General features: G+C 35.4%; 1 protein-coding gene across 1 annotated transcript in view; it reads left to right on the top strand.

Moving 5' to 3' along the window:
- The window catches only part of CPNE3 (copine 3), a 58,931-nt gene that overhangs the window by 19,088 nt on the left and 12,170 nt on the right, over positions 1 to 27,673 (top strand). The window contains exons 2-9 of the mRNA XM_020970079.2: positions 2,900 to 3,039; positions 3,347 to 3,526; positions 8,643 to 8,717; positions 11,827 to 11,898; positions 13,549 to 13,632; positions 15,149 to 15,238; positions 19,828 to 19,926; positions 26,587 to 26,673. Of these exons, the coding sequence (XP_020825738.1) occupies positions 2,908 to 3,039; positions 3,347 to 3,526; positions 8,643 to 8,717; positions 11,827 to 11,898; positions 13,549 to 13,632; positions 15,149 to 15,238; positions 19,828 to 19,926; positions 26,587 to 26,673 (819 nt within the window). The 5' untranslated portion in view covers positions 2,900 to 2,907. The remainder of the gene's footprint in view (positions 1 to 2,899; positions 3,040 to 3,346; positions 3,527 to 8,642; positions 8,718 to 11,826; positions 11,899 to 13,548; positions 13,633 to 15,148; positions 15,239 to 19,827; positions 19,927 to 26,586; positions 26,674 to 27,673) is intronic.

Here is a 27,673-nt window from a genome sequence, read left to right on the forward strand (position 1 = left end):
GAAGGAATTTCATGTATGCCTTCTGAGGTCTACCCAAAATAAGTTGGAACAAGTTCATGCTGAAATTAATTGTAGGGTGATAATTATTTTGGTTCTAACACTTCTGAGATACCAACTCCTGTTTTTGTTAGTTTGTTTTTTTATTTTCCACCAGCTCTACTGCTTTTAGACTTGTCTTTGGACTTTCCCATTATGCCTTCCTTCTCCAGGAAGCTCATCATTGGGCAATCTCATTATCATGCTAGATTTGTTACTCACATCTCATCAGTATCTTCTGCCCCTCTGATTAGACTTTTTTTTCTTTGGACTCATTGCATTTCTAGTGAATAATTTAGAGTTTAGCCTTCAGTTAATTTTTCATCATTTCATTCATCTTTGGCTCTTAGCTAAATTGTACATAGGGCAGACCATGTCTTAACTTTGTTTTATAGCTCCCCTAAGGGCAGCTAGGTGGTGTAGTAGATAAAGCACTAGCCTTGAAATCAGGAAGACATCTTTATGAGTTCAAATCCAGCCTCAGACACTTACTAGCTGTGTGACCCTAGGCAAGTCACTTAGCCCTGTTTGTCTCAGTTCTCTTATCTGTAAAATGATCTGGAAAAGTAAACCATTCCAGTATCTTTGCCAAGAAAATCTCAAAATGGGGTCACAAAGAGTTTAGACATGACTGAAACAACAAAAATAACTCCCTCAGACACCTTGCATAATGAAAATTGCTCAGTAAATACTTAATGTTTCACTGATCTTAGAGAATTTAATATCTGACTTTAGTTTTTAAAGGTTAGAGTGATAGCTATTAAACATAAAACAAAAGTCCTACAATTAGGCTAAGAAACATCAACTCTACAGGTATATGAGGGAGAAGTTGCTAGATCACCACTTGTGGAAAAAATCCTAGAAGTCTGAATGATTCTCTGAGTTTCTATCTCAATGTAAATCCGTATGGGGCAGTCAAAATTCTAATGGGATGTTAGGCTGCATTAATGGAAGCAGTTTTCCAAATTGAGAAGTAGTGGGCCCTTTATATTCAGCTTTGGTCAGATCACATCAGGACAGATTTCACCGCTGGAGGTTTTCTAGCCATAGCTGAATGCCTGCTTGTCAGTTGAGCTGCAGTAGGGATTCCTATTCAGGAAAGTATTGGACTAGCTGGTCTCTGAGTGCCCTTTTAACTTTGAAATTCTTTTTTTTTAAAGTATATGTTAATTAAGCATATTACTTTCAAAGCTGTCCAGCTTTTTTGTTGATCCTTTTGGCCTTTCTCTGTCCTCTTCTATGCATTTCTTTTCTTTCTTTCTTTCTTTCTTTCTTTCTTTCTTTCTTTCTTTCTTTCTTTCTTTCTTTCTTTCTTTCTTTCTTTCTTTCTTTCTTTCTTTCTTTCTTTCTTTCAGGCAGTTGGGATTAAGTGACTTGCCCAGAGTCACACAGCTAGTGAGTATTATGTGTCTGAGACCAGATTGAACTCAGGTCCTCCTGACTCCAGGGCTGGTGCTCTATCCACTGCACCACATAGCTGCCCCTTAACTTTGAAATTCTGTGAATATTTAGGCTACTGTTGGGCACCACATTTATAAGCTGGACCATGCTCAGAGGAAATTGAACAGAACCATATAATGACTAGAAGCTATGTCATAGAAAAAATGGCTGAAAAAACTGAGAATGTTAGTTTGAGAAAGAGAAGACTTGGTGGAGATGTGGTTGCTAGGTTCAAATATTGGAAGGATTGTCATTAGAAAGAGAGATTGTACATGGCTCTGGATGGGCAGAATGATGCTTAGTGAGCCTTTTTTTTGGCAATCAGAACTTCTCCAAAATGGAATGGGTTGATTCTGGTATTAATGAGGCCCTGGAGGTTGAATGCCTATTTGTCAAGTTGTGGTAGAGGGGATTCATACATCAGCAGTACATCGGACTAAATTAAGACCTCTTCAGTTTTAGGATTCCATTTTTTTCATGAACATTCATTTCACTTCAACATGTATTTATAAAGTGCCTACTGTGTGCAAAGCACTGTGCTAGTTGCTAGGGATATAAAAATAGAAAAGAAATAGCTCCTTTCCTAAGCAAGCTTTCATATGGTGGAGGAGGGTGGGGAACGTCCTTTGTTGGGGAAAGTAGGAAGTGAAAAAGTTTCATGACTTTCTTTGATCATTGAAGAATAATTTTCACAACAGGTTAATATACATAAGTATGTCCTTGGGTGTTAGAATCAGTAAAACTATCAGTTATTTTTAATGTCCTTTAGACATTTTTGATTTCTAGTATACTTCACATTAGTTTTAATTAAGTTAAGAATGGTAACTGGTTTTAAAGAATTTAAAGACAAAGAGATTTCATTACAGAGTATGATTTGTGTTTGGTATTAAGCAAGTGGTTCTATTGATAGGAATTTGTCTTTGTGCTGGCCAGATTAGTCATTTTGATTGATATGCAATCCCATCTAAAGTGGAGTACCAACTTTAAGGCAGATTAAAAATAAAACTGAGTTGTGGAAATGCTTTATTTTGTGGTGAATTTATCATCTTTTTTTTTAAGTGAGCAAGATCATATTTTGACTTTTCCAAATTTCCAAAATAAGCAATTTATGGTAAGCTAATTAGATTAACATTTCCCCTATTGAAATACTTGAAATACTGAAATGTTTGTTTGATAACAATAGGGGGAAATAATTTCGTCTCAGAAAGACTCAGTGAAATAATAAGATTGAAATGGGTTAATATGTCATTGAATTCCCAGATGGCATTTATGATACCTGAGTGATCTGGCAACCTCACGAGGTGGTCCTATTCTTATGATTTGTTGAAGAACAATAGATTGTAATAATAATCCAACTATTGCCTTTTAGAATTAAAATTTTCTCAATGTTTTCTTTCATTTTTATTTTTTCCTCATCCCCTAGTTTAACAGATGGCGGCACAATGTGTAACGAAGGTGGAGCTGAGTGTCTCCTGTGACAATCTTTTGGATAAAGATATAGGCTCAAAGTCAGACCCTCTATGTGTATTGTTACTGAATACCAGTGGACAGCAGTGGTATGAGGTAAAACATTAAAAAATTCTTTTGGAGGGAAGGGTGGTCTGATCATACTTTTGATAATGGAAAGAGGTTTTTAATAGTAAAGACCCACCAATCTAAAATGAATCCCCCCCTTTTTTTTATTAAAGCAAACACATTTAGTCTGTCCTTTAAGTCATTCACTAAGTAAATTTTCTAGATGCAGAAATTCCCGTTAGCCATTAGGAATATTAATCAAGTTTGTTCAATAAAAATGAAAATTGAAACTTTTGAGCTCCAAAATACATGTCTGTGATCCAGTAACTCTTCCAATGAATTATTCTCTCCACAGGTTGAACGTACAGAAAGGATTAAAAATTGTTTGAATCCCTCATTTACCAAAAAATTTTTAATTGATTACTATTTTGAAGTGGTTCAAAAGCTAAAGTTTGGGATTTATGACATTGATAACAAAACCATCGATTTGAATGATGATGATTTCTTGGGAGAATTTGAAGTTACTTTGGGACAAGTAAGTATGACTTACTGTGCTCTTTAACAGTCTCATTGCTTTTATGGCAACTCTCATATGCACTTAAAAATTCACAAAGAAATTAATTAATTTTTTTTTTTACTTTTAGTATTATTGTTTAGTCCTTTTTCAGTCATGTCTGACTCTTCATGACCCCTTTTGGGGTTTTCTTAGCAAACAAATGGAGTGGTTTGCCATTTCCTTCTCCAGCTCATTTTATAGAAGAGGAAACTGAGGCAAACAAGTTTAAGTGACTTGCCCAGGGTCACAGAGCTAGTAAGTGTTTGAGGCCTGATTTGAACTCAGGTCTTCCTTACTCCAGGCCTGGCACCTTATCCATTGCACCACATCGCTGCCTCACTTTTAGTATTACTCTGTTCTTTTATCACCTTCATTTCCAACTATGTCCCACTCTTCAGGAAGCCATTCGCTATAATAAAGATTAAAACATGAAGAGGCGAAAAGAGCAGTTTAACAAAACCAACCTAATTAGAACATTAGCCTGTTCTAATCTGTACGTATAATATTGCACATCCACAGTCTTCTACCTCTGTAAAGAAAAAGAGGTACAATTTTTCAGCTCTTCTCCAGGTTTAGTGTTGGTCATTACAATTAATTAGCACTAAGGGTTAATTTTGCTCTTTCCATTTAAAATTTTGTTGTAGATGTGTATACACACACATATACATACAAAATAAATACATATATATATATATATATATATATACGTACACATACACACACACACACACACACACACACACACAAATATAGTTTTCCTGGTTTTATTTGCTTCAATCTGCCTTTGTTCCTCTAAATCTTCCCATGCTTCTCTGAATTCTTTGTATTTGTTAGATAGTGTATTCACTATATGAATAGTGCAATAATATCCAATTTCATTTATGTACCATATTTTTTTTAGCCATTCCACAATTGATGGGAATCTATTTTGCTTTCAATTCTTGACTACCATAAAAGAGCTGCTATGAATGTTCTGGCTTTGTTTTTGACCTCCAAGACAATTAGATGGCATAGTGAATAGAGCTCTGGATGTGGAGTCATGAAGACCTGAATGTGAATCCTCCCTCAGTTGCTTACTAGCTATATCACCCGTAGTAAATCACTAAATTGGGATGGAGAACTATGGCCTCAGTTCCCTCATCTGTAAAATGGATATAATACCACGTACAGAAGTGTTGTGAGGATCAAAAGAGAAAACATATGTAAAGTAACTTGCAAACCTTAAATTGTTATATAAATGCTAGCTATTGTTGTATGTATAATCTAATGTATGCTTCTAAGAAAGACTTTATTAGTATAAGAATTAGGTTTAAAACATTAAATCTGCAAAACCCTAAGTTTTTCTTCATAGCTAAGTCCTTAGCATGATGAAATTTTTCTCATTTAGACTCTAAGTTTTATGAAGTCTGGAATCATATAAAGTGTGCCCAACTTTAACTGAGGAATATTAAAAAAAATCCAATTCTGAAATTTCCAAGTCTGATCTTTTCTGTTTGATCCTGTAATGATACAGTTACACGATTCTCACACAGTTCTTAAGGTTGGAAGGGATGTAACATGTTCATGAAGTCCAACTCACCCTTGAATAGGTTAGGTCTTTATTCCTCCTGATAGTATCTTAGACAACTGGTTATCTGGTCTCTACTTGAAGCCCTCTAGTGATAGGAAACTCGGGAACTGTCCTGAAATGCATTCTGCTTCTGTGGAATTCTAATTGTTAGGACATTTTTCTTAATATTGAACTCCAATCTGCTGATTCTGCTTGCCTAGGAATAGAAGATCCAAGCTCTATTTTGACCTTGACTGAGGTGCCACATGGAGGGAAATGCATTTGTGGTAACAGCTGATGTTTTATATAGCTCAAATGTCACATTACTGTTCTCACAGCAGCTGCAGAAGGGAGATAGGTAAAGTTGTATTATACCCCTTTTTTGTAACTGAGGAAATGAAGTTCAAGAGGGTAACTTATCCAAAATCACAGAGCTAGTTTGTGGCAGATTTGGAATCCAGTTGTGTAAAGGGGATTTCTGTTCAGTTATAGGTTGGAATAGATGACCTATAAGGTCCCTTTTCACTCTTTTATAATTTAATTCTGAATCTTTAAGTCTACAGAAATTTGTCAGAATGTTCTCCTATGAAGTCTTTGTACACTTCATTATGACTCATGTTCCTTGAAGGTTATGCACAAGCTCAGGCAGAGGCTACCAAGCTGGAAAGGCCTGGTAGACAACTATATATGTTGTCCAAGGGAGCCTAGTTAATTTTAGCAAGGCCAAAAGGCCTTGCTGTATCACCAAATACCACCAAATGATAGTTTTTAAAGTTAATTTTTCTATGAGCAAAAATTTATTTTCTTTTTGTCCCATCCTCCCAACTGAAAGAGTGAATAGACAATAAAACCCTCATGACAAATATCTATAGACAAGCAAAGCAAATCACTACATTGTTCAAAAATATATGTCTTGTTCTGTACCATGAATCCATTTCTTCTCTGTCAGGATGTGGGTAGCAGGGATGATAGTTTATTGTTGCATTGATCAGCCTTCTCAGGCCTTTAAAAGTTGTTTTTCTTTATGATGTTATGTTTGTATAAGTTGTTCTAATTCTGCTCACTTTATTCTTTACTCTGTTTGTACACATCTTCCCAGTTTTCTTTGAAGCCATCCATTTTGTCATTTATGATGACATAGTAATATTCAATTTGCATTCATATGCCATAATTTATGTAGCTGTTCTTCAACAGATAGGAACTCCCAGGTGACAGAATTTTCAAGCTATAATTCAGGAATTACTACTCTAGGTGAGGAAGAGTTACAATCTGCGCCATTGGAGGGAGTATCTACATGAGGAAATCACTGATCATGCCATCATAGATTTAGAACAGACAGGGACCTTTGAGGTCACCAATTCCAACCTACTCATTCTACAGAGAAGGAAACTAAGGCCCCTGGGAATTTAAGTGACCTGCACAAGTTCACACAGATATTAAGTGGCAGAGTCAGGCTTTGTACTCAAGTCCCCAACCCTCAAATCCAGTGTTCTTTCCACTTTTATCAAGTGGCCTTCTTTGATTTTTTTTTTTAAGGACTTAAATGGACCTATAATCTCATTGATTTGGTAGTTCTGTACTGTGATGTAGATCTCAACCCATGCGTGCCTGTCCATCTATAGGGTGACTCGTATGCTTGTCTTCTCTTAAGTTTGACATAGAGTCCACCCAATGTATTGGAGGCCTTCCTCATTTTCTCTTGCAGAGCACAGATTGTCTACTTGGCCTTCCTCATTCATGTGTCATAAAAAAAAGCCCATCCTCTTTTCCTATTATACAATTCCTTGATGACATCTTTTACTCCTGTTCTTTCTCAAAGTTCCTCAATGATTATGCATTTCAGCCAGCTCACACCCACTATGTACCTCTTCATCTCCCTCCATGTGATACTCATTTTCAGTTCATTGGAGGCAGTTGTTTTCTGTGCTTTGCTACCATATAGTAACACTGGTAAGAATGTTAATATTGAAAAGATCTTTTGTAGATGGTGCAGTGAAATAGAAAACCAGGCCTGGAGTCAGGAGGACCTGAATTGAAGTCCGGCCTCAGACACTTCACACCTACTAGCTGTGTGACCTTGGGCAAGTCACTTAACCCCAATTGCCTTGCCAAAAGAAAAGATCTTTTGAAATATTAATTCCTTAACTGCACTTAGAGCATCATTCTTGAACTGAGTTTTGAAAAGTAGTTTAATCATCAATAATGTGTTAATATTAGTCTGAAAGTTTATTATGAGTCAAAATTAATAAGTAATAATTATCCTGCTAGGATACAAGCAAGACACATAGTCATTAACTTATTCAGACCAAGAATGAGTTTCATTATATTGATGTTTAATGAATGACTTTCTATACTAGGTGCCTTGGTGAATCTTAGACTTGGAGTATGTGGCCTGTGTACCCAATGATAAAAGAATAATAATAATAATTAATTATAGATTTGCTTGGCATTCCTGTTCTCTACTTGCTAAAATGAATTGAGCAGGTATCCTAACTGGTTGAGCAGTAGTCTATATTCAGAGCAATTATAGATGATTTTGAATCACCAAAATAAACCTTAGTGAAGGCGCCCTTTTAAAAAACTTATTTTGAGCATTTCTATATTAATTGATGTCATAGGACTTATAATTCACTGCCTCACTTTGCTGACGTAGACATGGCATTAGATTACTTTTGCTGCAGTTCATTCACATAAATTTTATTTAAAATCATACTCATTTACTTGTATATTTAATCCTGTTAGAATCCTTTCCATATAGTAAGATAAGATATTTTGTAGAATGATATTTTATAAAAGATAGAGATTATTTTACATAATACTTAATTTTAGTTGGCAAAAAGTGCGTTTCCCCTCTAATTTGCCCTCATGAATCTTTTACTACTCTGGAGTGGATTATTTTTGGAACGCATTTGTCAGTATTAGTGTCTTATACCATGGGGGGAATATGCTGTTTGATTCCTATAGCTTTATAGTATACATCTTTTTTGAACTCTGATAGTATCACAACTTATAGTTACCCTGAGCCTTAGCTTTTTGAGAATAATATATTTCTGTGCATCTTAGAAACATAATTCTTCTAAGGATTAAAATTGTGGGTATAGATCTAGCCCACATGATAAGCCAAAGAAATATGCTGTATATTATTTTGTCAAATAAGTGTTTTCTGGGGGATTAAATGTTGAAGTTGTTTGAAAGTTGCCTTAGATGCCATTATCTAATCTTTTGACCTGGAGGAGACTTGAGTGTGATTTGAATCTGAGATGAGAATCTTTCCCTCTTTTTCCATTAAAAGTCAGAAGTTGTAAAATCTTGGTCTGTAAGAATATGAGTTGGTGTGGGTTAGGAGATGGTATCTATTTGGATAACCACTTTGAAAATTTCTAACAGCTGTATGAATAGCTATATTTTAAGTGTTTTTTTTATAATCTCTAAATCTACAAGGAAAGCATTTAATGTTTCCATTATCTCATGACTGTAAAAATTTCCATTTCAAAGCTTCTTTAATGAAGTGAAATAAATTTTCATTTTGTTTTTGGGTTCTAACAGATTGTCTCTAGTAAGAAGTTAACTCGACCATTGGTCCTCAAAAATGGAAAACCTGCAGGAAAAGGCAGCATCACGGTAAGACAAGGTTTTTGCTTTTGTTAAATTATTTAGAAGAAATAGGTGACATTATGGCAAGATCTATGAGAGGCAGCATGGTGAAGTGACTAGAGAGTTGGTCTCAGCATCACGAAGATTCTGCCCCTGACACATACTTGCTGAGTGACCTTGGGTGAATCCCTTAATCTCTCAGGGCTTTCGACAGCTGTGAAACTCTTAATTTGCAGAGAAGGTGTCAATCTGTATTTATAAGAGGGAGTTTCTCTCTAGGAGGTGCTTAGATCAATGAAATCACAAGTCTTTAGAAAAAAACAACAGCCAACCAAACAAACCATGAGACAGCTGTTTTTCAGTAATGTTTTATTATTTTCTCCTAAGCAAAAGGAAAAAAAAATTTTTTTTGGCTGAGTAGTAAGGTAGAGTTGAGCTCCAAATATTTGGAAAAAGAAAAAAAAAGAAATGGCTGTCCTTGTAGGGATTCCTTGATCTCTTAGAACTCTGCTCTGGAAATCTCTTCTTTTAGTCATTGGATGTTCAAGAAACAGGAGCTCAGCTGCACTGGAAATTTGTGTGTTTGCCATGTGAGACCTGTGCCAGCTATTTCCACATGTTCTTTCTTTCCTACTTTTCCGGTGCCAGTGGAAATAGCATTTCCTACGTAGCCGTAGTCCTGTAACATGACAAGCTAAGTGGAACAGTTTTGGCTCTTTAATTTGAGCATACTTTCTTAAAACCAACAGACGGACTATATAAGTATTTGAAAAGAACATCTCTGTGAAATATTTTGGGTGGTATCTTGAGATGTAGCCATTCTATACCCTCTCCCCTCCTCTTCCTAACTACGCATTGTGCAGAGACATATGGCATATGGTCATACCCATTCCCACGCTATCCATCTTTTACTACTATATTTAGATATTAAAACATACTCTTTTCAGCTTTGTCTGTCACTTGCTTTCTTTTGTTACCATACATCTTATCTAAAAATGGAGATTCTATACAATGTAGCAGCCATTAAACATCTTCCATATTAAAGGGACAATGCTCTGCACTAGGAATACAAAGAAAAAAACTCCATAGTTCTTGCCCCCTGGGAGTGTACATTATAGCAAACAGATTTCTAATTTTGCATATTTTTTTTCAAATACCAGAATAGATCTTTCTTGTTCAAATTATTGGATTATTGGATCTTATGCAGCTTTTGGCAGTCTCCTCGTAATTCCCACAGACCTATCTATTAAGAACATTGTAAATCCCTCTGGGGAAAACCATGTTACCGTTAGTTTTATTGTTCTCAGACCTTGACCCACTGGAATTCCAAGCTAATGTTAGGATTAGTATTTTCAAGTTCATGAAGTAAAAATATACCATAACTCTATTTTTAAGAAGAACTTTTCTGAGAACTATCCTTGTTAGTTAATGTAGATAATCCTTGTAGATAATGATATAATTTCTACTGCTTGCTTCTCTTCTTCTGGCCACTAGTACCTAGATAGCTATGTTTGGGGGGTATCATTATTTTTGATAGATGTCTTTTGTTTTTACGTCATATTGATTTCCTCTATCTATTTATCAAGTATCTTGTAACAAAGATTAAAAAATAAATAAGAGTCACATATGTAACTTTATTACCAACCTAACTGAAGTAGAAATAGTTCTAGTTTAGAAAAATTCATGCCATCTTCAGCAGAAATTTTTCCAATTGAGATTCAACCCAGCTACTCTGTGTTATTTTTAAACTTACCTTATTCTTTCAGTGTTTGTCTTTTTCAATGAAGAGAGATCCATTGAAGATTTAAAAAAAATTCTTCTTATATCTATAGAGCTTTGGCATTTTATGTTCTGTTTTATACACAGGTATTTCCTAATAAAACCTGGTCTTTAGGCCAGAGCCTTTTTTTTTTACCTGTTTAGTTCTTATAAGAACAAACTGTCCAAGCTAAGTTTCTCATAAGATTAAACTTTTCTTAAAATTCTCTTGTAATGATGTAATAAGTCACCAAATAATCTGAGATTATTTTATAATGTTGTGTTCATATTCTCATGTTTTATAATAAAAATTTATATTATGTGTGTGGGTTTTTTTTGACTTATGTAAAGTGGATATTTCTGTAATTTTACATGGTTTCTTACTGAGATTTTATATATATATATATATATATATATATATATATATATATGTATGTTATAAAATGTTTCCCAAATAAATAATTAAGGGGGGAAAGTAGTTTAGTAAAGCCAACAAATACTTATTAATTTATTTCTTTTTAGTTTTCAACATTCACTTCCACAAGATTTTGAGTTCCAAATTTTCTCTCCATCTTGTCCCTCCCCCCCCACCCCAAGATGGCATGCATTCTGAGTACTCCTTCCCCTAATCTACCCTCCCTTCTATCTCCCCACTTCTCTTATCCCTTTCCCCTTCAATTTTCCTGTAGGGCAGGATAGATTTCTATACCCCATTTCCTGTATATCTTATTTTCCAGTTGCATGTGAAAATAATTTTTTTTAACATTTCCAACAAATACTTATTAATGGTTTCTGATAGTGTGTTCCTCAACTTCAGAAAAAAAGAGAGGAAAGTGTATTTTCTCAACTCTTCTCCAAGGCAAAACTTTATCATTTTAATTTTACAAATTAAGTTTTATTTTAATTGTTCTTTTTGTTTATATTATTGTAGTTATGGTGTATATCACATTCCTAATTTGTCTCACTTCACTCCACATCAGCTTTGAATTCTTCATAGTTGTCATTTCTTACATACATGGTTGTATTCTATTGCATATATACCACAATTTATTTAACCATTCGTTAATTGATGGGGACAACCAGATTAGAAAAAGAATATTGTATGTATTTCCTTTTATAGTTCATTTAAATAGAGTAGGATTGGCACATTAAGAGAATTCTTTGATATTTCAGACTTTTTTTTTTCCTTTACCATGGCACACCTTTCCTAAACATCTCTGTGTATTCAACACTAGTATAATTATTAAATGTTCTAAAATCCATCTGAAAGTAGTACAGAATAATATACTATTATACAACAAAATATATCAATACTAGAAAATAGGTGAGGGTCCTACATGGATTCTATTTTTTTCTTATTTAACTTGTCTATTATTAGATTTCAGCTGAAGAAGTAAAGGATAACAGAGTGGTCTTATTTGAAATTGAAGCAAGAAAACTGGATAACAAGGTTGGTAGAATGTAAAGGTTTAAATAATGTAATGAAACTCAACTAAATCATGTTAGTTCCCTTTTGGAGGGAGATTTGGTTTCAAACAAAGCCTAGTAATGTGCCTCTTGCTAAAAGAACAGTAGGGGAAAGGGTTCTGGAATATCATGATATGTATAAATTGAGTAGTTAATTACACTCATTACATCTGACACTAACTCCACATTTATTATCTGAACCCATCATCTCTGAGACTTTATCTGCTTCATTTTTACAACTTAGCATATTCACTTTTCTTTCTCAAAAAAAAATTGTGTGAAAGTATTAGTGTTTGTTTAAAAATCTTTAATGGTAATTCAGTTCTTAACATTTGTTTAAATAGCTTAATTTTTTTTTTGTTTGCTTTATGTCTGAAGATGACCACCATCTAGTTTGGGCAGATGTCCTTGGTTTGGAATTAGGAAATCCTGGTTCTAGTTTTGGTTCACGTATTATCAGGAAATATGACATTTGACAATCAACTGTACCTCAGTATTTCCCCCCAAAAAAGAAAATTTATAATGCTTTCCCTATCTCACAAACTTGTTTTCAATCAATCATCATGAATATTTTTAGCACTTACTATGTGCCAGGCACTGTGCTAAATGCTATGGGTACAAAAAAAAAAAAGGAAAGAGTAATACTTGCCCTCAAGGGACTTACATTATAATAGAGGACATAACAGGTATACAAATAGGCATATCAAAGTATATGCAGAGTAGATAAAATAAAATGTATAAAATATATTAAAGGAGAAGGAATTAGCAGTTGGTGGTGGTGGTGGTAGTAGTGAAGATAAAATGAAATAACACCTCTCAAAGGCTTGGGAAAATCAAACTACCACCACCACCACCACCACCTGAAACCCAGAAACATTTTTGTATCATGAAGCCTCTGTGTTAATGGGTAGGAGATGAGATTTTGGGGATGCAACAGTAAATGGGGTTAACTGAGGGAGGAAAAGCATCCAGAAAAGAAAAGTTAGGTGCCAGTACTTAAGTATTAAATATAATTTTCAAGTAAAACATAAATGTAGAGTTTGTTTCTATTTTAGCTGATCAGTTAAGTCACTTCAGAACTCCTGAATTTTTTATGTCACTTGTTGACTTATTTGTTTAAAATAAATAGCCAACTATTAGACTACTCTGTTATATTCTTTATTATCAAGGTGGCTTTATTCTCATTGTCCATAGACTGAACCCCTGTCCATGTCAGCCAAATAGCTATCATATGCATCAGTCATAAGGCAGAGTAGGTGATCAATGCAAATCTACCCCCTCTGCTAGAAAAATAGTTCAAAATTTATGCTTATTCATCAGTGGGTCAAAGTTACCATCTTTGTATCAAAACGACAGCACTTTTTTTTTAAAGTTTAAGGGCAGATTCTTAATGCCATCTGTTCTCTAAGACAACTTTGCACATAGGGAACATATATTACTGCAAAGAGATTTCTCAGTTTAGGTATTTTCTAGCACATTAACTCTCAGTTCTGAGTGATTGGGGAGGTAGATAGTTGGTTGTTTTTTTCTTTTTCTAATTTAATTAGCACCAATGTATATTTGGGCTGATACTAACTTCATGTAGCTCAACACTACACTATAGTTGCAGATGGTTTTGCTGTTTTGTTTTTAGGATTTATTTGGAAAATCTGATCCCTACCTGGAATTTCACAAGCAGACATCAGATGGACAGTGGCTAATGGTACACAGAACAGAGGTAACTTAGTGGAGTGTAAGGATGAAAAGTATGTTTTAGAAGGAAGTTTCTTTCAATTGAATATCAGTATTTTGGCTATTTTCTTTCTTTTTCTTTCAATTGATAAATTTTGTCTGGACACAGCTGAGACTTTGCAAACAAATAAACCTTCCACCAGTTACATTCCTTGAAATCAGTTTAGCAAAATCACCTCAACAGGGACTGTACCTGATTAGGACCTGCCACTTTTTACTGTTGTAGCTTAACCTATTGTTACCCAAAAGAAAGGTTTAACTTTAATATTTGATACCAAAATTGTCCTTTTTGACTTGGGTTTTGTTGCTAGTTGGAATTGTCTTTATATTTATATGGTTATCCTATATATAAATATATTTATACATACATGCTTACATATATATTTATATTGTTGCCATCATCAACTATGTTGTTCTTCTGCCATTTCACTCCCAAGTGTTTTCTTTGATTCAGTGCCCATCTTAGAAAAATCACCATGAAAGTCCAGACTTGCAAAGGCTGAACTGCACAAATTATTCATTATACATCCTCCTCAAAATGTATATATGTTAGAGGATATTGCAAGATTGAGTACATCCTCCTATGAGTTTTTAGAAGAATACTAGGGTATATTACAGTCATCTCACAACAATGCCAACCTGTTATTTGATTGGTTCAGATACATGTAGGCTACTGTTAAATACAGACCATCTCCTTAAAGTGAGAGTTGTAACAAATTAAAGTCAAGTACATGCTTATATGTTGGAAAAAATAACATAGATCATAGCCTGAGCTTAGATTTTATGCAAGTCAGATTTAGACAAAAAAAGTGTTGCCTATATTTGGATCAATATGGTACTAGGCTTCTTTCTTGTTTTAGCAAACAAGGAACCACAATGCAGGTATAATTTAGTTGTGACTAGATGAAGGGATGTCTAGTGTTGTAAGTTTACATTTCTTTTTTAACTCAGTTTTTTTTTCTACATGTAAGTGGTAACATATATCTGCTGACTGCCATTTTTGTTACCCTTAAAAGTTTTGTAATGGGTGAACTTGTTGGCCCCAATAACTACTTTTTTCTTCATTCCACTACCAGATGGTGTCTTTTATGTATGATTTTCATTAGGGTTGAAAAATAGGTCCTACTTTGGATTTTCTTTAAGAAAAGCATGAAAAAATTCAGCAAGTAAAGAAAGGAAGACTGATAGTTGCATGAAAATCAGTAGTCAGTCAATCAACAACCATTTATGAAATGTTTACTATGTATTAGGCACTGTACTAATTGCTGGAGATACAAAGAAAAGCAAGGAGCAATCTCGTTTCTTCCCTTACTTCTCTCCACTACCATGGAACTCAAAGTCTAATGGAAGAGACAACATAGAAATAACTAGATACATTCAAGAAACAGAGAGAGTAAATGGTAGACAATCTAAGAGGGGAAAGCAGTAGGAAAGCCAATTTGATTAAGTTAGGTTTTGTTTCTAGTCAATCTTTTTACATTCCTTTGCGTTCCTTTTCCTAGGTCATTAAAAACAACTTGAATCCTGTTTGGAAACCTTTTAAAATTTCTCTTAACTCTCTGTGCTATGGAGATATGGACAAAACCATTAAGGTAACATGAATATTGTCTATATGTATTTTTTTGAAATGTGAAGCAATATATGAAAAAGCAGAACATATGGTAAAACATATCTGTGGAGCTGGTTTCATATTCATATCTAGAGAATTCCAGAAGAGGAAGCCTGTCTCCAGGGAAGTAAATCAGAGAGTCTGTAATAATGTAATATAGACTTTTATCCTCATCTCTACCAATTCAGTGTCATAAACACTGTTTTCAATTTCACTCCATATTTCTGATGAAAAAAATCCAATCATTTGGTTAGTCTTTGAATTTAATTAGAATTCTCTTGCTTTGAGTCTAGGAATCTTTTAAGCATGTACTCTGTTTTAACCAAGGTGAAACACACAGCCCAGTACTCAAGAAATGAGGGAGGTTTTGATATTTCCTTTCATCATTTTCAGCAGAAAGTAGGATTATCTCATATATTTAGGATTTTAGAACAGTAGGATGAGAGTACAGAATAATCCAAAAGGAAGTGATTGACTGATGTCTGTCATCCTGGGATCAATACCGCATAAACTCTTATTAAAATTGAATGACACAAAAAAAAGTAAATTTAATTTAGAGTTCTCTTTATGTGTTTCCAAGGATAGTTTTTCCCCTCACTCAAAAAGAACTACAAAGTAATTCCATTGCAATTAATTTGGGTAAAGCAGGAATATATAGATTTGGAAACTACTATGTAAAAACTGCTCTATCTTGGATTCATAAAATTTAGTCATACTGAGAATATATTTGATTTCTGAAGTATTTTAGCCACCACTAGGAGTAATAACCTAGAAATAAAAGAAAAATCCATAAAAGCAGCTTAAAAATGTCTCTATGCAGCATTATATCTATTGAATTTTTATTTTTTTCTCACATAAAAATAACTTGGGGCTCCATCCATAGGACCAGAGTAGACAGAGAATGTTGGAGCTGCCGAAATTATGACTCTTCTTTTTCATTTCTAATGGTGTGTTAAAGATTAAATAATGCTTTTAAACTTTTCTGCTCACAGTGGCATGCTTAATGGGCTATTTTATTATAGTAAGTAAACTGGTTTTCTGAGCTTTCTCTAGCGAATGCCTCTCTTCATTTCAAAATCCCTCAGTTTGTGCATTCATAAAAAATACGCAAACTGACTACCTACATTGTCAGTTACATTTCTTCTAAATTGTATGCATATGTGTGTGTGTTTGCAGTGAGTCTCAGAAAGTTTTGAGGACTAACAGAAGTGAGCAGTTGAAGGGCGGGGGAGGAGAGGCTGCTGTGAAAATCAGCAGTGATTTCTATACTCTGTGAACTGCTTTTAGCATGTACCATTTCCATAACATCAAGCAGACAAGAAGACAAATAATCATGCATGCTTGCCACCTTGCCAAGAATGTGAATGCATCAGTATAATGTTGTGGAGCTGTGTGGTGGGGGGCTTTTTGATATATTTCTATATGTATGTCTTTGTGTATGTGTATGTGTATGCTGTGCATGTGTTTAAATGTTAAACTTTGAATTTTACAAGTACTACTTCTGGCTTGTTGGCTGGTGGTCCATTCTCAAAGAGGACCAAAATGACATCACTCTGTTGGAGTTAAGTTATGGTGTGTCCTTCTGTGGCTGATCAGACCAATATGAGCTCAGAATGCTCCACCACAGGTTGGGCGCTAGTAGTCCATGTGAACATTTACAGTGGATTCTCTAAATTTGTGCACTTCGAATTTGTTTTGAGCTACTGTAATTCTGCTTTGCTTATAGAGCACAGCACCTTTTTTGAAGTGGGCACGCCATGCTGAGCAGTCCTCTGCCAGTGTCTCCCATGTCACACAATCAATTCCAAAGGTCTTAAGAGAGACCTTGAGAGTGTCTTTGTATCACTTCTTCTTAACTCCTTATTGATAGACACTGACTAATGATATGATCCATGTATTTTTGAGGAGAAAAATGGGCAGAAATCCTATGGTGTTATTTTCACTGTATCTGGCCACATGCCAGTTAGTGTTGCAGAGTCATGTCCCCACAGCCTCTCTTTTTAAAAAATAAATATGCAATACATAGAAAGCCTCTCAGCTTTACCAGTAATTATCTGGGTGATTTTGGACAATTCACTTAATTTCTTTAAATCTCAGTTCCCCTAGGCAAAAAATGGAGACTGTTTGTCTCATCTACCTTACAGGTAGGATGAAGAAATGAGATAATGTGTATAAAAGTGCTTTGAAATTATAAAGTGCTAGACAAACATAAAGCATTAATTGGGGAGAGAAATCAGAATGTACTACATGCACTGACTGTAGCAAATAATCACAAACTTAAAATTTTTTTGGAGAAAAGTTAAGCTCCAGGGGAAACTAAACATATGAGCAGTTACTAAACTTTATAACATTTTTTTTTCTGTACGTTCTTTTCTTTCCCAAAGCTTGTGTGTGAAATAGCATTTGTATGCACATGTACAAATGTGAAATTTTGTTCTCTGCAGTTCTGAAAGTTCTCACTATTGGAAAACAGCTGAAAACTTAATAAGTTTTTAAAATTAGGATTATGTTGTATTTTGTATTTTTATTTTTAGAAGCAGGAAAGTTGAATTAAAGTCATTTTCCTTCCACTCTAGGCTTTTAAGAAAAAAGTGAAAATTTGAGGCTTGGAAATAGAGTAAGTGGGGCAGAACAGGCAAAATGTTGGAAATATTGTTGGTTCTAAGTGTTAGAAGCATCTTTCTGACTTTAAATAGCACTGTGTGAAATCATCAGTTGTTGCATATTACACATTCAGAGATTTAGAGCTATAAGGCACCATCAAAGTCATGTAGTCCAGCCCCTTCCTTTTACAAATGAGAAACTGAGGTCCTGAGAAGTTAAGGGACTTGTCCAAAGTAACACAAGTTATTCAGTGGCAAAGCCAGAATTTGAACATAGGTCCTCCAACTCCAAATCCAGTGTGCTTTCCATGGTAATGTGTTGACTGCCTTTATATTTTATGTGTTTTCTTAGTCTCTTAGAAGGAGGTTAAATTTAGGAACAAAAGACCTCCTGGTAAGGGAGATGGCCATCCTTATCAGAAATGATGGGGTAAAACCAAATTGCTTTTTAACTAAAGGATTTTCATGAGGACTACATATCCTAAGTGAATTCAGAGGTTTTCAAGGGGGTATTTCTTTTTTTTTTCTTTTTTCTTTTTGGAGGCAATCAGGGTTAAATGACTTGCCCAGGGTCACATAGCTGGATTTGAGCTTGAATCCTCCTGACTGCAGGGCCAGTACTTTATCCACTATGCCACCTTGCTGCCCTTTCTAGGCAGTATTTCATAGATTACAGGTCGTACAATATAGAACCACTATAGGAGAGACCTTAGTGATCATCTAGGTCAGACTTCTCATCCTTGTGTTTATTAATGCACAGGGTTGAAGACTGTTGCATCTCTGTTGTGTTCTAAAGCTGGGCAGGTGGGAGACCTCTGCTCTTATTTATTTATTTTTTGGACGCAATTATGGGTAAGTGACTTGCCCAGGGTCATACAGCAAGTAAGTGTCTGAGATTGGATTTGAACTCAGGTCCTCCTGACTCCAAAGCTGGTGATCTAACCACCTAGCTGCCCGTGCCTCTGCTTTTATAGAACAGTTCTTTCTGTTGCCAGGATAGGCTCTGTCATCATTTCCTCCTATTCTGAATTTAGCAAGGCTAAGAAAGAAGAACTGTGAGTAAATCTATAAACTTGGAGTTATATTTAATGCAAAGTAGGCATTATATTATATATTCAGAAATATATTTATTATGTTACTTATATTCAGTATTACTTATGTGTGGGAAAAGTGGAAAATGGAGACTCTTGCAAATATTGGAGACCAGCAGATAATGAAAGCCAAAGCTAAGACACCTAGCATCTTCCCTATCAAAAGTTTTACTAGCATGAGCTGCACAGATGAAGAAAAAAAGAGAACCAACTGAGATTCCCCCTTCAGTGATTTCAGTATTGATTCTCTGGCTTTCTTTTTCCTCTTGACAGTTTGGATTCTCAGTGTGACACTGATCAGGCCTTGTGCAGTCTTAGTGATATCAGACAGGTCTCACTAGGGGAAAGCCAGTGAAACTGAATGGTTCATTGCTCAAGGTCTGATAGTATAATAGTCTGTGTAAATACCCCAGCACTCTGGCTTTGCCCCCACCTTCCTTGGAAGTAATGACTTTTTGGTTGCTGCCACAAGAGGATGTAGGAAAGGATGGAAAAGAAGATAAAAACCCGCTCATTTTGCTACTTGTTAAAACATCTTTGGAAAGATTTTTGGTGGTATTATGTTTAAAAAAATGATCCCAGTATTTTACTGATCTTTGCTGTCTTTGTCCTCATACCATGAATGATTGAGATAGGTGAGTATTTAGATGCTTTTTTCATGGAAGCTGTATCCCACTAGTTCAAGCTGTGTGGGTCAATAATTTGGCAGGGAGTCCATTTTAAACCTCTTGATTTTGTAAGTCTAATGACTAAATGCAAGGTTTTTGGCATCCTAAGAGATAAAAGGTAGGTGTTATCAGATCACATTTATTCCCATATGCCCTTGTTAATCAGAGAGATGTTGATTTTTGTTTATTTTTAATTATGCTTAATTTCAGGTAGAGTGTTATGATTATGATAGTGATGGGTCACATGATCTCATTGGAACTTTTCAAACCACTATGACAAAACTAAAAGAAGCCTCCCGAAACTCTCCCGTGAGTAACTTTTTAAATTTGTATATACCTTTTTTATTTTGGTCTTGCATTTGTAGTTGGGGTTTTCTGTCAGTGTGACTAACAGCCCAGCATGTACCTTCCTTGTAATTACATGGAATACTTTAAATCTTTATAAGTCTAGTAAAAGGATATGAGGGTGAGTTGGCATTCTTGCTTTATATTTAATTTTAGAGGTTCAGTCTCAGTTGGCTACTAATACTAATGTATGGCCTAGCAGAAATTTCGTCATCTTGCCATTTTTTAAAATAATGCATTAGAATCTGATTTTTGAGTTGGATTTTATATCTTCTGCTTGGCTCTTCTCTCCATCTTTTCCCTTCTCACCCAGGAGAATGATAGAATCAATGCTCATCATGGGTTCTAATATGAAGCATTTGCTTAGGGAAAGGTCTTGTTAGGAGATACATCTAGTTCAACTAATTCCATTCAAAGGGTACCCATTTGGATACCTTTATTCCAGTCTGATTATTTCCATTGAGGTCATTTCACTCTGTGGTAATCCAGCATAATTTTCTACAAAGCAGTTCCTGAAACAAATGTGTATTTGGTCCACCACAGCTCATAACACTTTCTAAATAAAGCAAGTTAGTGCTTCCTTGGTAGCACACAATGCAGCACTGGTTCTCGCCCTAATCTGTTGCTTACTTTTCTGATTTGAATGGTATAAGTGTGAAGCGTAGATTGCTTTTCTAGTCTCCTGATCTATTCTGTGAATATTTGTATTAAATGCCTACTAGGTATGGTAACTATGCCAGGCACTAAGGATCCAGAGACAAAAAAGAGAATAATGCTTGCTTTTGAGGACTTTACATTCTACTGAGGAAAACAGCAGGTCCATAGAAAAGGCAATGCAAAATAATTTCAAGATAATTTCAAGGAGGCACTAGTAATTAATTAATTTGCGGGGAAGAGGGAATAAGAAAAGGCCTTGTATAGGAAGTAATACCTGAAATGAGCTTTGAAGGAAGCTAGAAATTCTAAAAGTGAGAAGCGATGAATAGTATTCTGCTTAGGAATCTGTGGACGATAGGATAGGTAGATGAGTGGTCATATTTTCAGTAAGAGTGTATAATTTTTATATTTAAGGTAGGCTCCTGAAACAATGAATATGATAATATAGAAGTTCCATTATTTTGAACTGTCTGTGTAACTGGGGGAAAATGAATTTTATAACATAGCTGGGCTAGATTTTTCCCAATATGCATTCTTTTCTGGCAGAGCTCTGAATGAGAGAATGAGTGTTTTTGGTTGTAAATGGCAAATTCTGGTGTTAATTTGTTCTCTTTGATCCTGAGTCATTTCATCTTAGGCTCAGTCACCAGTAACCAAGGCAAAAGTGCTTTGAAAAGAGGAAAAATTCATTTGGAACCGGTCAGGCTTTGTGTGATGCCATTGACTTGGTGACCAGTGATGGGGAGTGTTGGTTCTGTGCTAGTCCAGTGTTTGTGATGATTTGCAAGTGATCCTGTAGAACGCATTAGACTGAAAGGCATAAGGTCTTTTTGTCACATCACCATATGCTTTTAATTAGTTGTTACATATTTGTGAACTCAAGCTTTCCAAATAGCTTCTTTCATGCTTCCAGCAATACCACAGAAATCTTTCGAGAATTTTTATCATCAGTGAGAAATCATCAGATCTGAGGTAATGTTGTATCTCCATAAATAAGTGGTTGTTTGATATTACAACAATTAGCAGTCATATTTCCTGCTGAATATCCAAGGCCAACATTTTGCTGTTTCAGTTATTTTTGGATTTTGTTTTAACTAGGACCAAAAAGTAAAAAAGACTTAAAAGAGAAACATGTTCAGATCTATATTCACTGCCCCTCCACCCCTGAACATGAATTTCAAGAACCTACCTTAGTAGGTAGAAGAATTCTCAAGACAAAGATAGTTTTAATTTAATGAGACTTCATTAATACTGAAAACTTGCTTATTACTAAAAATATAAAGCACTGATATTGAAAAATTAACAAGTTGCAGAAAGTAGTGGTGGGTTTGAAAACAAATGAGAATGTCAGAATTTAACCTGGAAATCCAAGGAAGATCTTGCCAAACAAAGGAGTTAAATTCATATATATTACCAAGAGCTTGGTCATTCTCTCTGGCTTATCATGTATATCTTGGAGAATTAGGAGATGACCTGGTTTTGGGAAGCAGGTCTTGTCTGTGGCCAAATGTTTCTATTTGTTTCATCCAGCTTTAGCGGCTTATGTTTTCTAACATAGTAAAATTCCAGTTTACCCAGCATTTTATTGTGACCAAAACTCTATTAGGGACTCTTCTGGAATTTACCCTATAATGGTAATTCCTTTTTATAATGATGGTCCCGAGTGATAATCAAGATGCTGAAGTGTCTTTTGGACCATGAAGGCAAGATTAAATTTCATTTACCATCACCTGAATGTTTGGCATATTGTATTATATTCTGAAAGTCTGAAAAATGGTAATTATGTATGTGTATACATATATATATATATATATATATATATATGTATGTATGTATGTATGTGTATATATCTATATGTATATATGTATGTGTGTTATGTATGTGTATATATGTGTGTGTGTGTGTATATATCTATGTATATATAACTCTCAATTAGCCAAAGTCAGCTTTCTGACCAGACTAATGGTACCACCATTCTTTCAGTCTCCCAGGTTTGAAATTTTAGTGCCATCTTTTATATCTTCTTTATTATCAGCCATATTCAGTTGCAGAATCTTTAAGACTTTACCTTTAAACTGTCATGTGAGTTTTTCTTCTCTCCATTTCCTCTGTCACTGCCCTAGTTTACATCTTTATTACCTCACCAGTACCTGCCTTAGGGCAGCTAGGTAGTGCAGTGGATAAAATGCTGGGCCAGGGGGAAGCTAGGTGGTGCAGTGGATAGAGCACCGGCCCTGAAGTCAGGAGGGCCTGAATTCAAATCCGGCCTCAGACCAAACACTTGACACTTACTAGCTGTGTGACCCTGGGCAAGTCACTTAATCCCAACTGCCTTAAAAAAAAATGCTGGGCCAGAAGTCAGGAAGATTCATCTTCCTGAGTTCGAATATGGTCTCAGGCACTTACTAGCTGTGTGACCCTGGGCAAGTCACTTAACCTTGTTTGTCTTAGTTTCCTCATCTATAAAATGAGCTGGAGAAGGAAAAGGCACACCATTCTATTATCTTTGCCAAGAAAACACCAAACGGGTTCATGAAGAGTTGGTCAAGACTGAACAACAAAAACTTTTTAGACACTTATATTTTCAGTCATCTTTCTTCCTCCACACTGCCACCTCTTTAGTTCATTCTACATGTGTCTAAACCTGGTTTTAACTATCATCTCTATGCAGATAACTTAAAAAATATGAGCTCATTGTGAGAAGGGGTTGTTTCATTTTTTTGTTCTTGTGTCCAGCTCTTTGCCTGGCATACAGTAAGTGCTTAGCAATGTTTGTGGACTGATTATTATTAGTTCCATTAGTTCAATCCTACACTATAACTCTAGTCCTTCCACTTCCCTGCTTAGAACCTTTACCTGCTCCCCATTGCTTATTTAATAAAATCTAAGCTCTTCCTCCTGGGGAGGCTTAATTTATATTCAAGATCCTTGATAACCTAGTCTTTTTCCACTGGTTTTTGTTTGTTTTAACGAGGAATTCAGTTTTATTCCCTTGGTATATCTGAGGAGTAAGTGAGGTCCCACATAGGAAAAAAAAAACAACTAGGGAGATTAAAAGAAAAATCATACTGGAAAAAGAGAGTTGAAGGTGAGGAAGTGGAACAGGGTTTCTGTGATCTAAAAGTTGGGGAGATTCTTAGAAGAATACAGGTTGGAGAGAAGTAGGAATCTATTGAGGAAGAGGATCCTAAAGCAGACCATGATGGAGATAAGGGAGGGAATACTTTGAGGGAGTGGAGTCTTTTATGGTAGTCATAGAGCAACCACCTTTTCCAGCTTCATTTCCTGTTACTGTTTTTCACATAGACTATTTTTATCCTTGTCCCCAGAGGGCAGCTAGGTGATACTGTGATTAGGGTGCTGGGCCTAAAGTCAGGAAGACTCATCTTCCCGAGTTCAAATCCAGCCTCAGACACTTAGCTGTGTGACCCAGGGCAAGTGACTTGTCCTTCTTTGTCTCAACTTCCTCATCTATAAAATGAATTGGAGAAGGAAATAGCAGAGCACTCCAGTATCTTTGCCAAGAAAACCCCAAATAAGGTCATAGAGAGATGAACGTAACTGAACATCATTTTAAAAAGATTATTTTTATTTCATTAAATATTTCCCAGTTACATGTCAAACATTTTTTAGCAATTTGGAATGCCAAATCCTCTCTCTCCCTCCTGCCCCCCCCTTCCCTTGAGAAGTCAAACTATTTGATTTCAATTTTACATATGAGGTCATACAAAACATTTCCATATTAGCCATGTTGCAAAAGGAAATAAGGTAAGATAAAGAATTTTTTTTTTGTGAGACAATTGGGGTGAAGTGACTTGCCTAGGGTCACACAGCTAGTGTCAAGTATCTAAGGTCGAATTTGAACTCAGGTCCTCCTGACTCCAGGACAGGTGCTCTATCCATTGTGCCACTTAGCTGCCCTGAGATAAAGAATTTTTGAAAAGCATCCTTCAATTTGTACTCAGAGTTCATCAGTTTTCTCTCTGAAGGTGGATAGTGTTTTTTACCTATAGATCCTTTGGAATTGTCTTGGATCATTATCTTGATCAGAGTAGCTAAGTCTTTCACAGCTGATCATCCTACAATATTGCTGTTACTGTGTAAAATTGTCTTTATAAGTAATTGGAAAAATAAAATACTATTTAAAAAATAAAATAAAAAATAACAAAAACAAAACAAAAACTGTTCATATCTTTTGACCATTACATAGACTATTTATCTTTTTTTTTTTTTAAGTCTACTGGGGTTAAGTGACTTGCCCAGGGTCACACAGCTAGTTAAGTGTCAAGTGTTTGGTCTGAGGCCAGATTTGAACTCAGGTCCTCCTGACTTCAGGGCTGGTGCTGTCTCCATTGTGCCACCTAACTGCCCCTATAGACTGTTTATCAACCAAAGTGCACTATTCCCTGAACTTGACATGCACGTCCTGTTTCTGTACCTTTGTTTATGCTATTCTCGGCTTGGTACTTCTTATTCACAATCTCTAACTGTCAACATCTTATCCATTCCAAATGCAATTCCCTTTAAGAAGTCTTTCCTGATTATCCAAAGGGTGGGATATTTCCTGTCTCTTATCTACCTTACCGCTATAATTGAAGTTCTTTTATGGCACTTACCATCATAAACTTTCATTATTTTTGTTCTTTTCTTAGCCTGATTATAGCTAGATCTTGATTAGAGTGGAGAAGAAATCTCCTGAAGGGGTCGCATTATTCAAATTTGCACTGCATATTTCCACTGGGCTATAGCCAGTTAGCTCATTTTATATAAAACTCCTAATGGAAAGAGACTATTTTACTGATTTTCTTTGGCTAGAATAATGCTTTGAATTGATTTGTGCTCACAATGGGAACAGGGAACAGAAGCAAAAGACTTAATCTCTGACCTTCAGGAATTTACAATTTAGTTGGAGAGATAAGATTAATCCATGTTCAAATATTTCATTCATTCATACCTTTCTTCAAAAAGTATTTATTAGCACCAACTATGTCAGAGGCACTATTCCAGGTGCCAAGTGCACAGAAACAAAAATGAAATTTCCTGCTCTCGAGGAATTTATGTTTTACTAACGGGAGTGTGAGATGGGGATGAGATAAGGATCATTCAACATTACATATAATTAAGCACTAAATTGTATGATATAGACGTCTGAAGGCGAAATCCAGCCAGCTTCTTGCTTTCATAAGGCCTTTGAGAATAGTTTTTACATTTTTGAATGTATTTTTTAAAATGTATGTTTTAAAAGTCTTGTTGTATTTTAAAATATAAAAACCATTCTTGGCTTGGGCAGTACAGAAAGCCAGGCTGAGGCTGGATTTGGTCCTCTGGCAATAGTTTGTTGATCCTTGATATAGACTCTAAATGCAATGGGATTTCAGAAGGTTCTATCACACAGGAAAGCCTTTATGGATGAGTAAGTCTTGAGGGGATAGAAAGGACTTTTGACACATGGACAGAGGATATCTATTTGAAGAGAAGGAATCAAGTGAATAGAGGACAAAAGGTACAATGGAGGATAACAGAATTATCAGGTTACAGATCGCATGTAAAATGCCCTTATGTGATAGAATGGTTTGCTCTACTCTTAATGAATGTATCTGATAATTTAAGAAAACTCCCGAAGGCACTTGTGCTGTGTGGTAGAGATATCTTCAGTGTTCTTTGGTTCTCTAATAGTCACATATTTCTTTTTCTAAGCAACTCATTTTGCTCTTTCTGGAAGAGCAAAAATTATCCTAAGGCAAATCCAATGTTAGTCCTGTGCCAATTCCAGGAAAATTAGCTATTAGTGATATTTTGCATATTTGATGAATAAATAAAGCTATTTAGGGCTCAGGAGATTTTTGGCATAGGAATGACAGGTATGATGTAGAGAGAGGGAAAAATCATTCCTTAAATCCTTACCAAGACTTCTGGTGGGGTAATGGAATTTTTTTGTAGTTTACATTTGTCTTCCAATTCCTGTAGGTTGAATTTGAATGCATAAATGAAAAGAAGAGGCTGAAGAAGAAAAGCTACAAAAATTCTGGTATTGTCAGTGTGAAACACTGTGAGGTCAGTACTAGTTGAGCCAATTGCTTTAATTTGAGGTCAGTTTGAAGAGTTGTCCCCATTCCCTGAGCTAACATGCTATGTGTCTGGGCACCTGAATCTTTGACTTCTGGAAATTCCAGAAATTAAACATTATGTTTTGAGATCTTCAGGGAGCAGAGGGGAATAGGGATAGTGAGTTACAACAAAATATTTTAAATAGCATGTTTACTTCAAGGGTCAAAACATCTCAGAAAGTATGGGGGCATTTGCCTCGAGGCCTGTGGGGCACTCTACGTATTTGGTACTTTTCCAGCAGAAGGCAGACACAAACTATGGCCTATCATCCCTGCACACAGTGCCTGATGACCTGGCATTTTTCAAGCTTGTTGGAGTGTGAGTAGCCTGAACCAGTATTGTCCATCCTGTTAATCTTTTCAAGATGAGAAGGCTTAATAATGATATGATTATAATGTGAGGAGAAAAAATCTTTTATTTTTCCTCAGGCTATTTGTTTCTGAGACTTCTTATTATGTAAGAGAGTTGTTTCCTGATTAATTTTGATGTGAAAACTACAAAGCCCTTGTTACTTTACTAGCTGTTAAGTTCCTAAAACCAGTCACTGTTTTTTTTCCATTTTTGGTTGAGGTTACATTCCTATCCTGACGGTGGTGATGCCCTTTTGTTTTGGAAGTAAGATCATTCCATTAAAAGTAAAATGTAATCCTGACATGTAATCCCAACTAGAACATCCCTGGGATGTTGAGCCAAGGTGCCACCATTAATGTTAGAAGGTCTTTTAGTGGAATAAGAAATGCTGAAGGACTGATAAGTAGAGGACTGGCTTTGTGTGCTAAAATCCAACCAGAATGGAGTGAGTTGGCATAGCATTAAATTTTGTGTTTTACTAGGGAGTTGGCAAAGAAAGTAAGGTGAAATGGATTAGCTTTGCAAATACTGTAACATGAGTCTTTATTCTCATGTATTTGGAAGGAGGTATAAATTCAGGGATAGAGGAACTAGT

Source organism: Phascolarctos cinereus, unplaced genomic scaffold, assembly GCF_003287225.1.
Source record: "Phascolarctos cinereus isolate Bilbo 61053 unplaced genomic scaffold, phaCin_HiC Scaffold_4;HRSCAF=312, whole genome shotgun sequence".
NCBI classification, from domain to species: Eukaryota; Metazoa; Chordata; class Mammalia; order Diprotodontia; family Phascolarctidae; genus Phascolarctos; species Phascolarctos cinereus.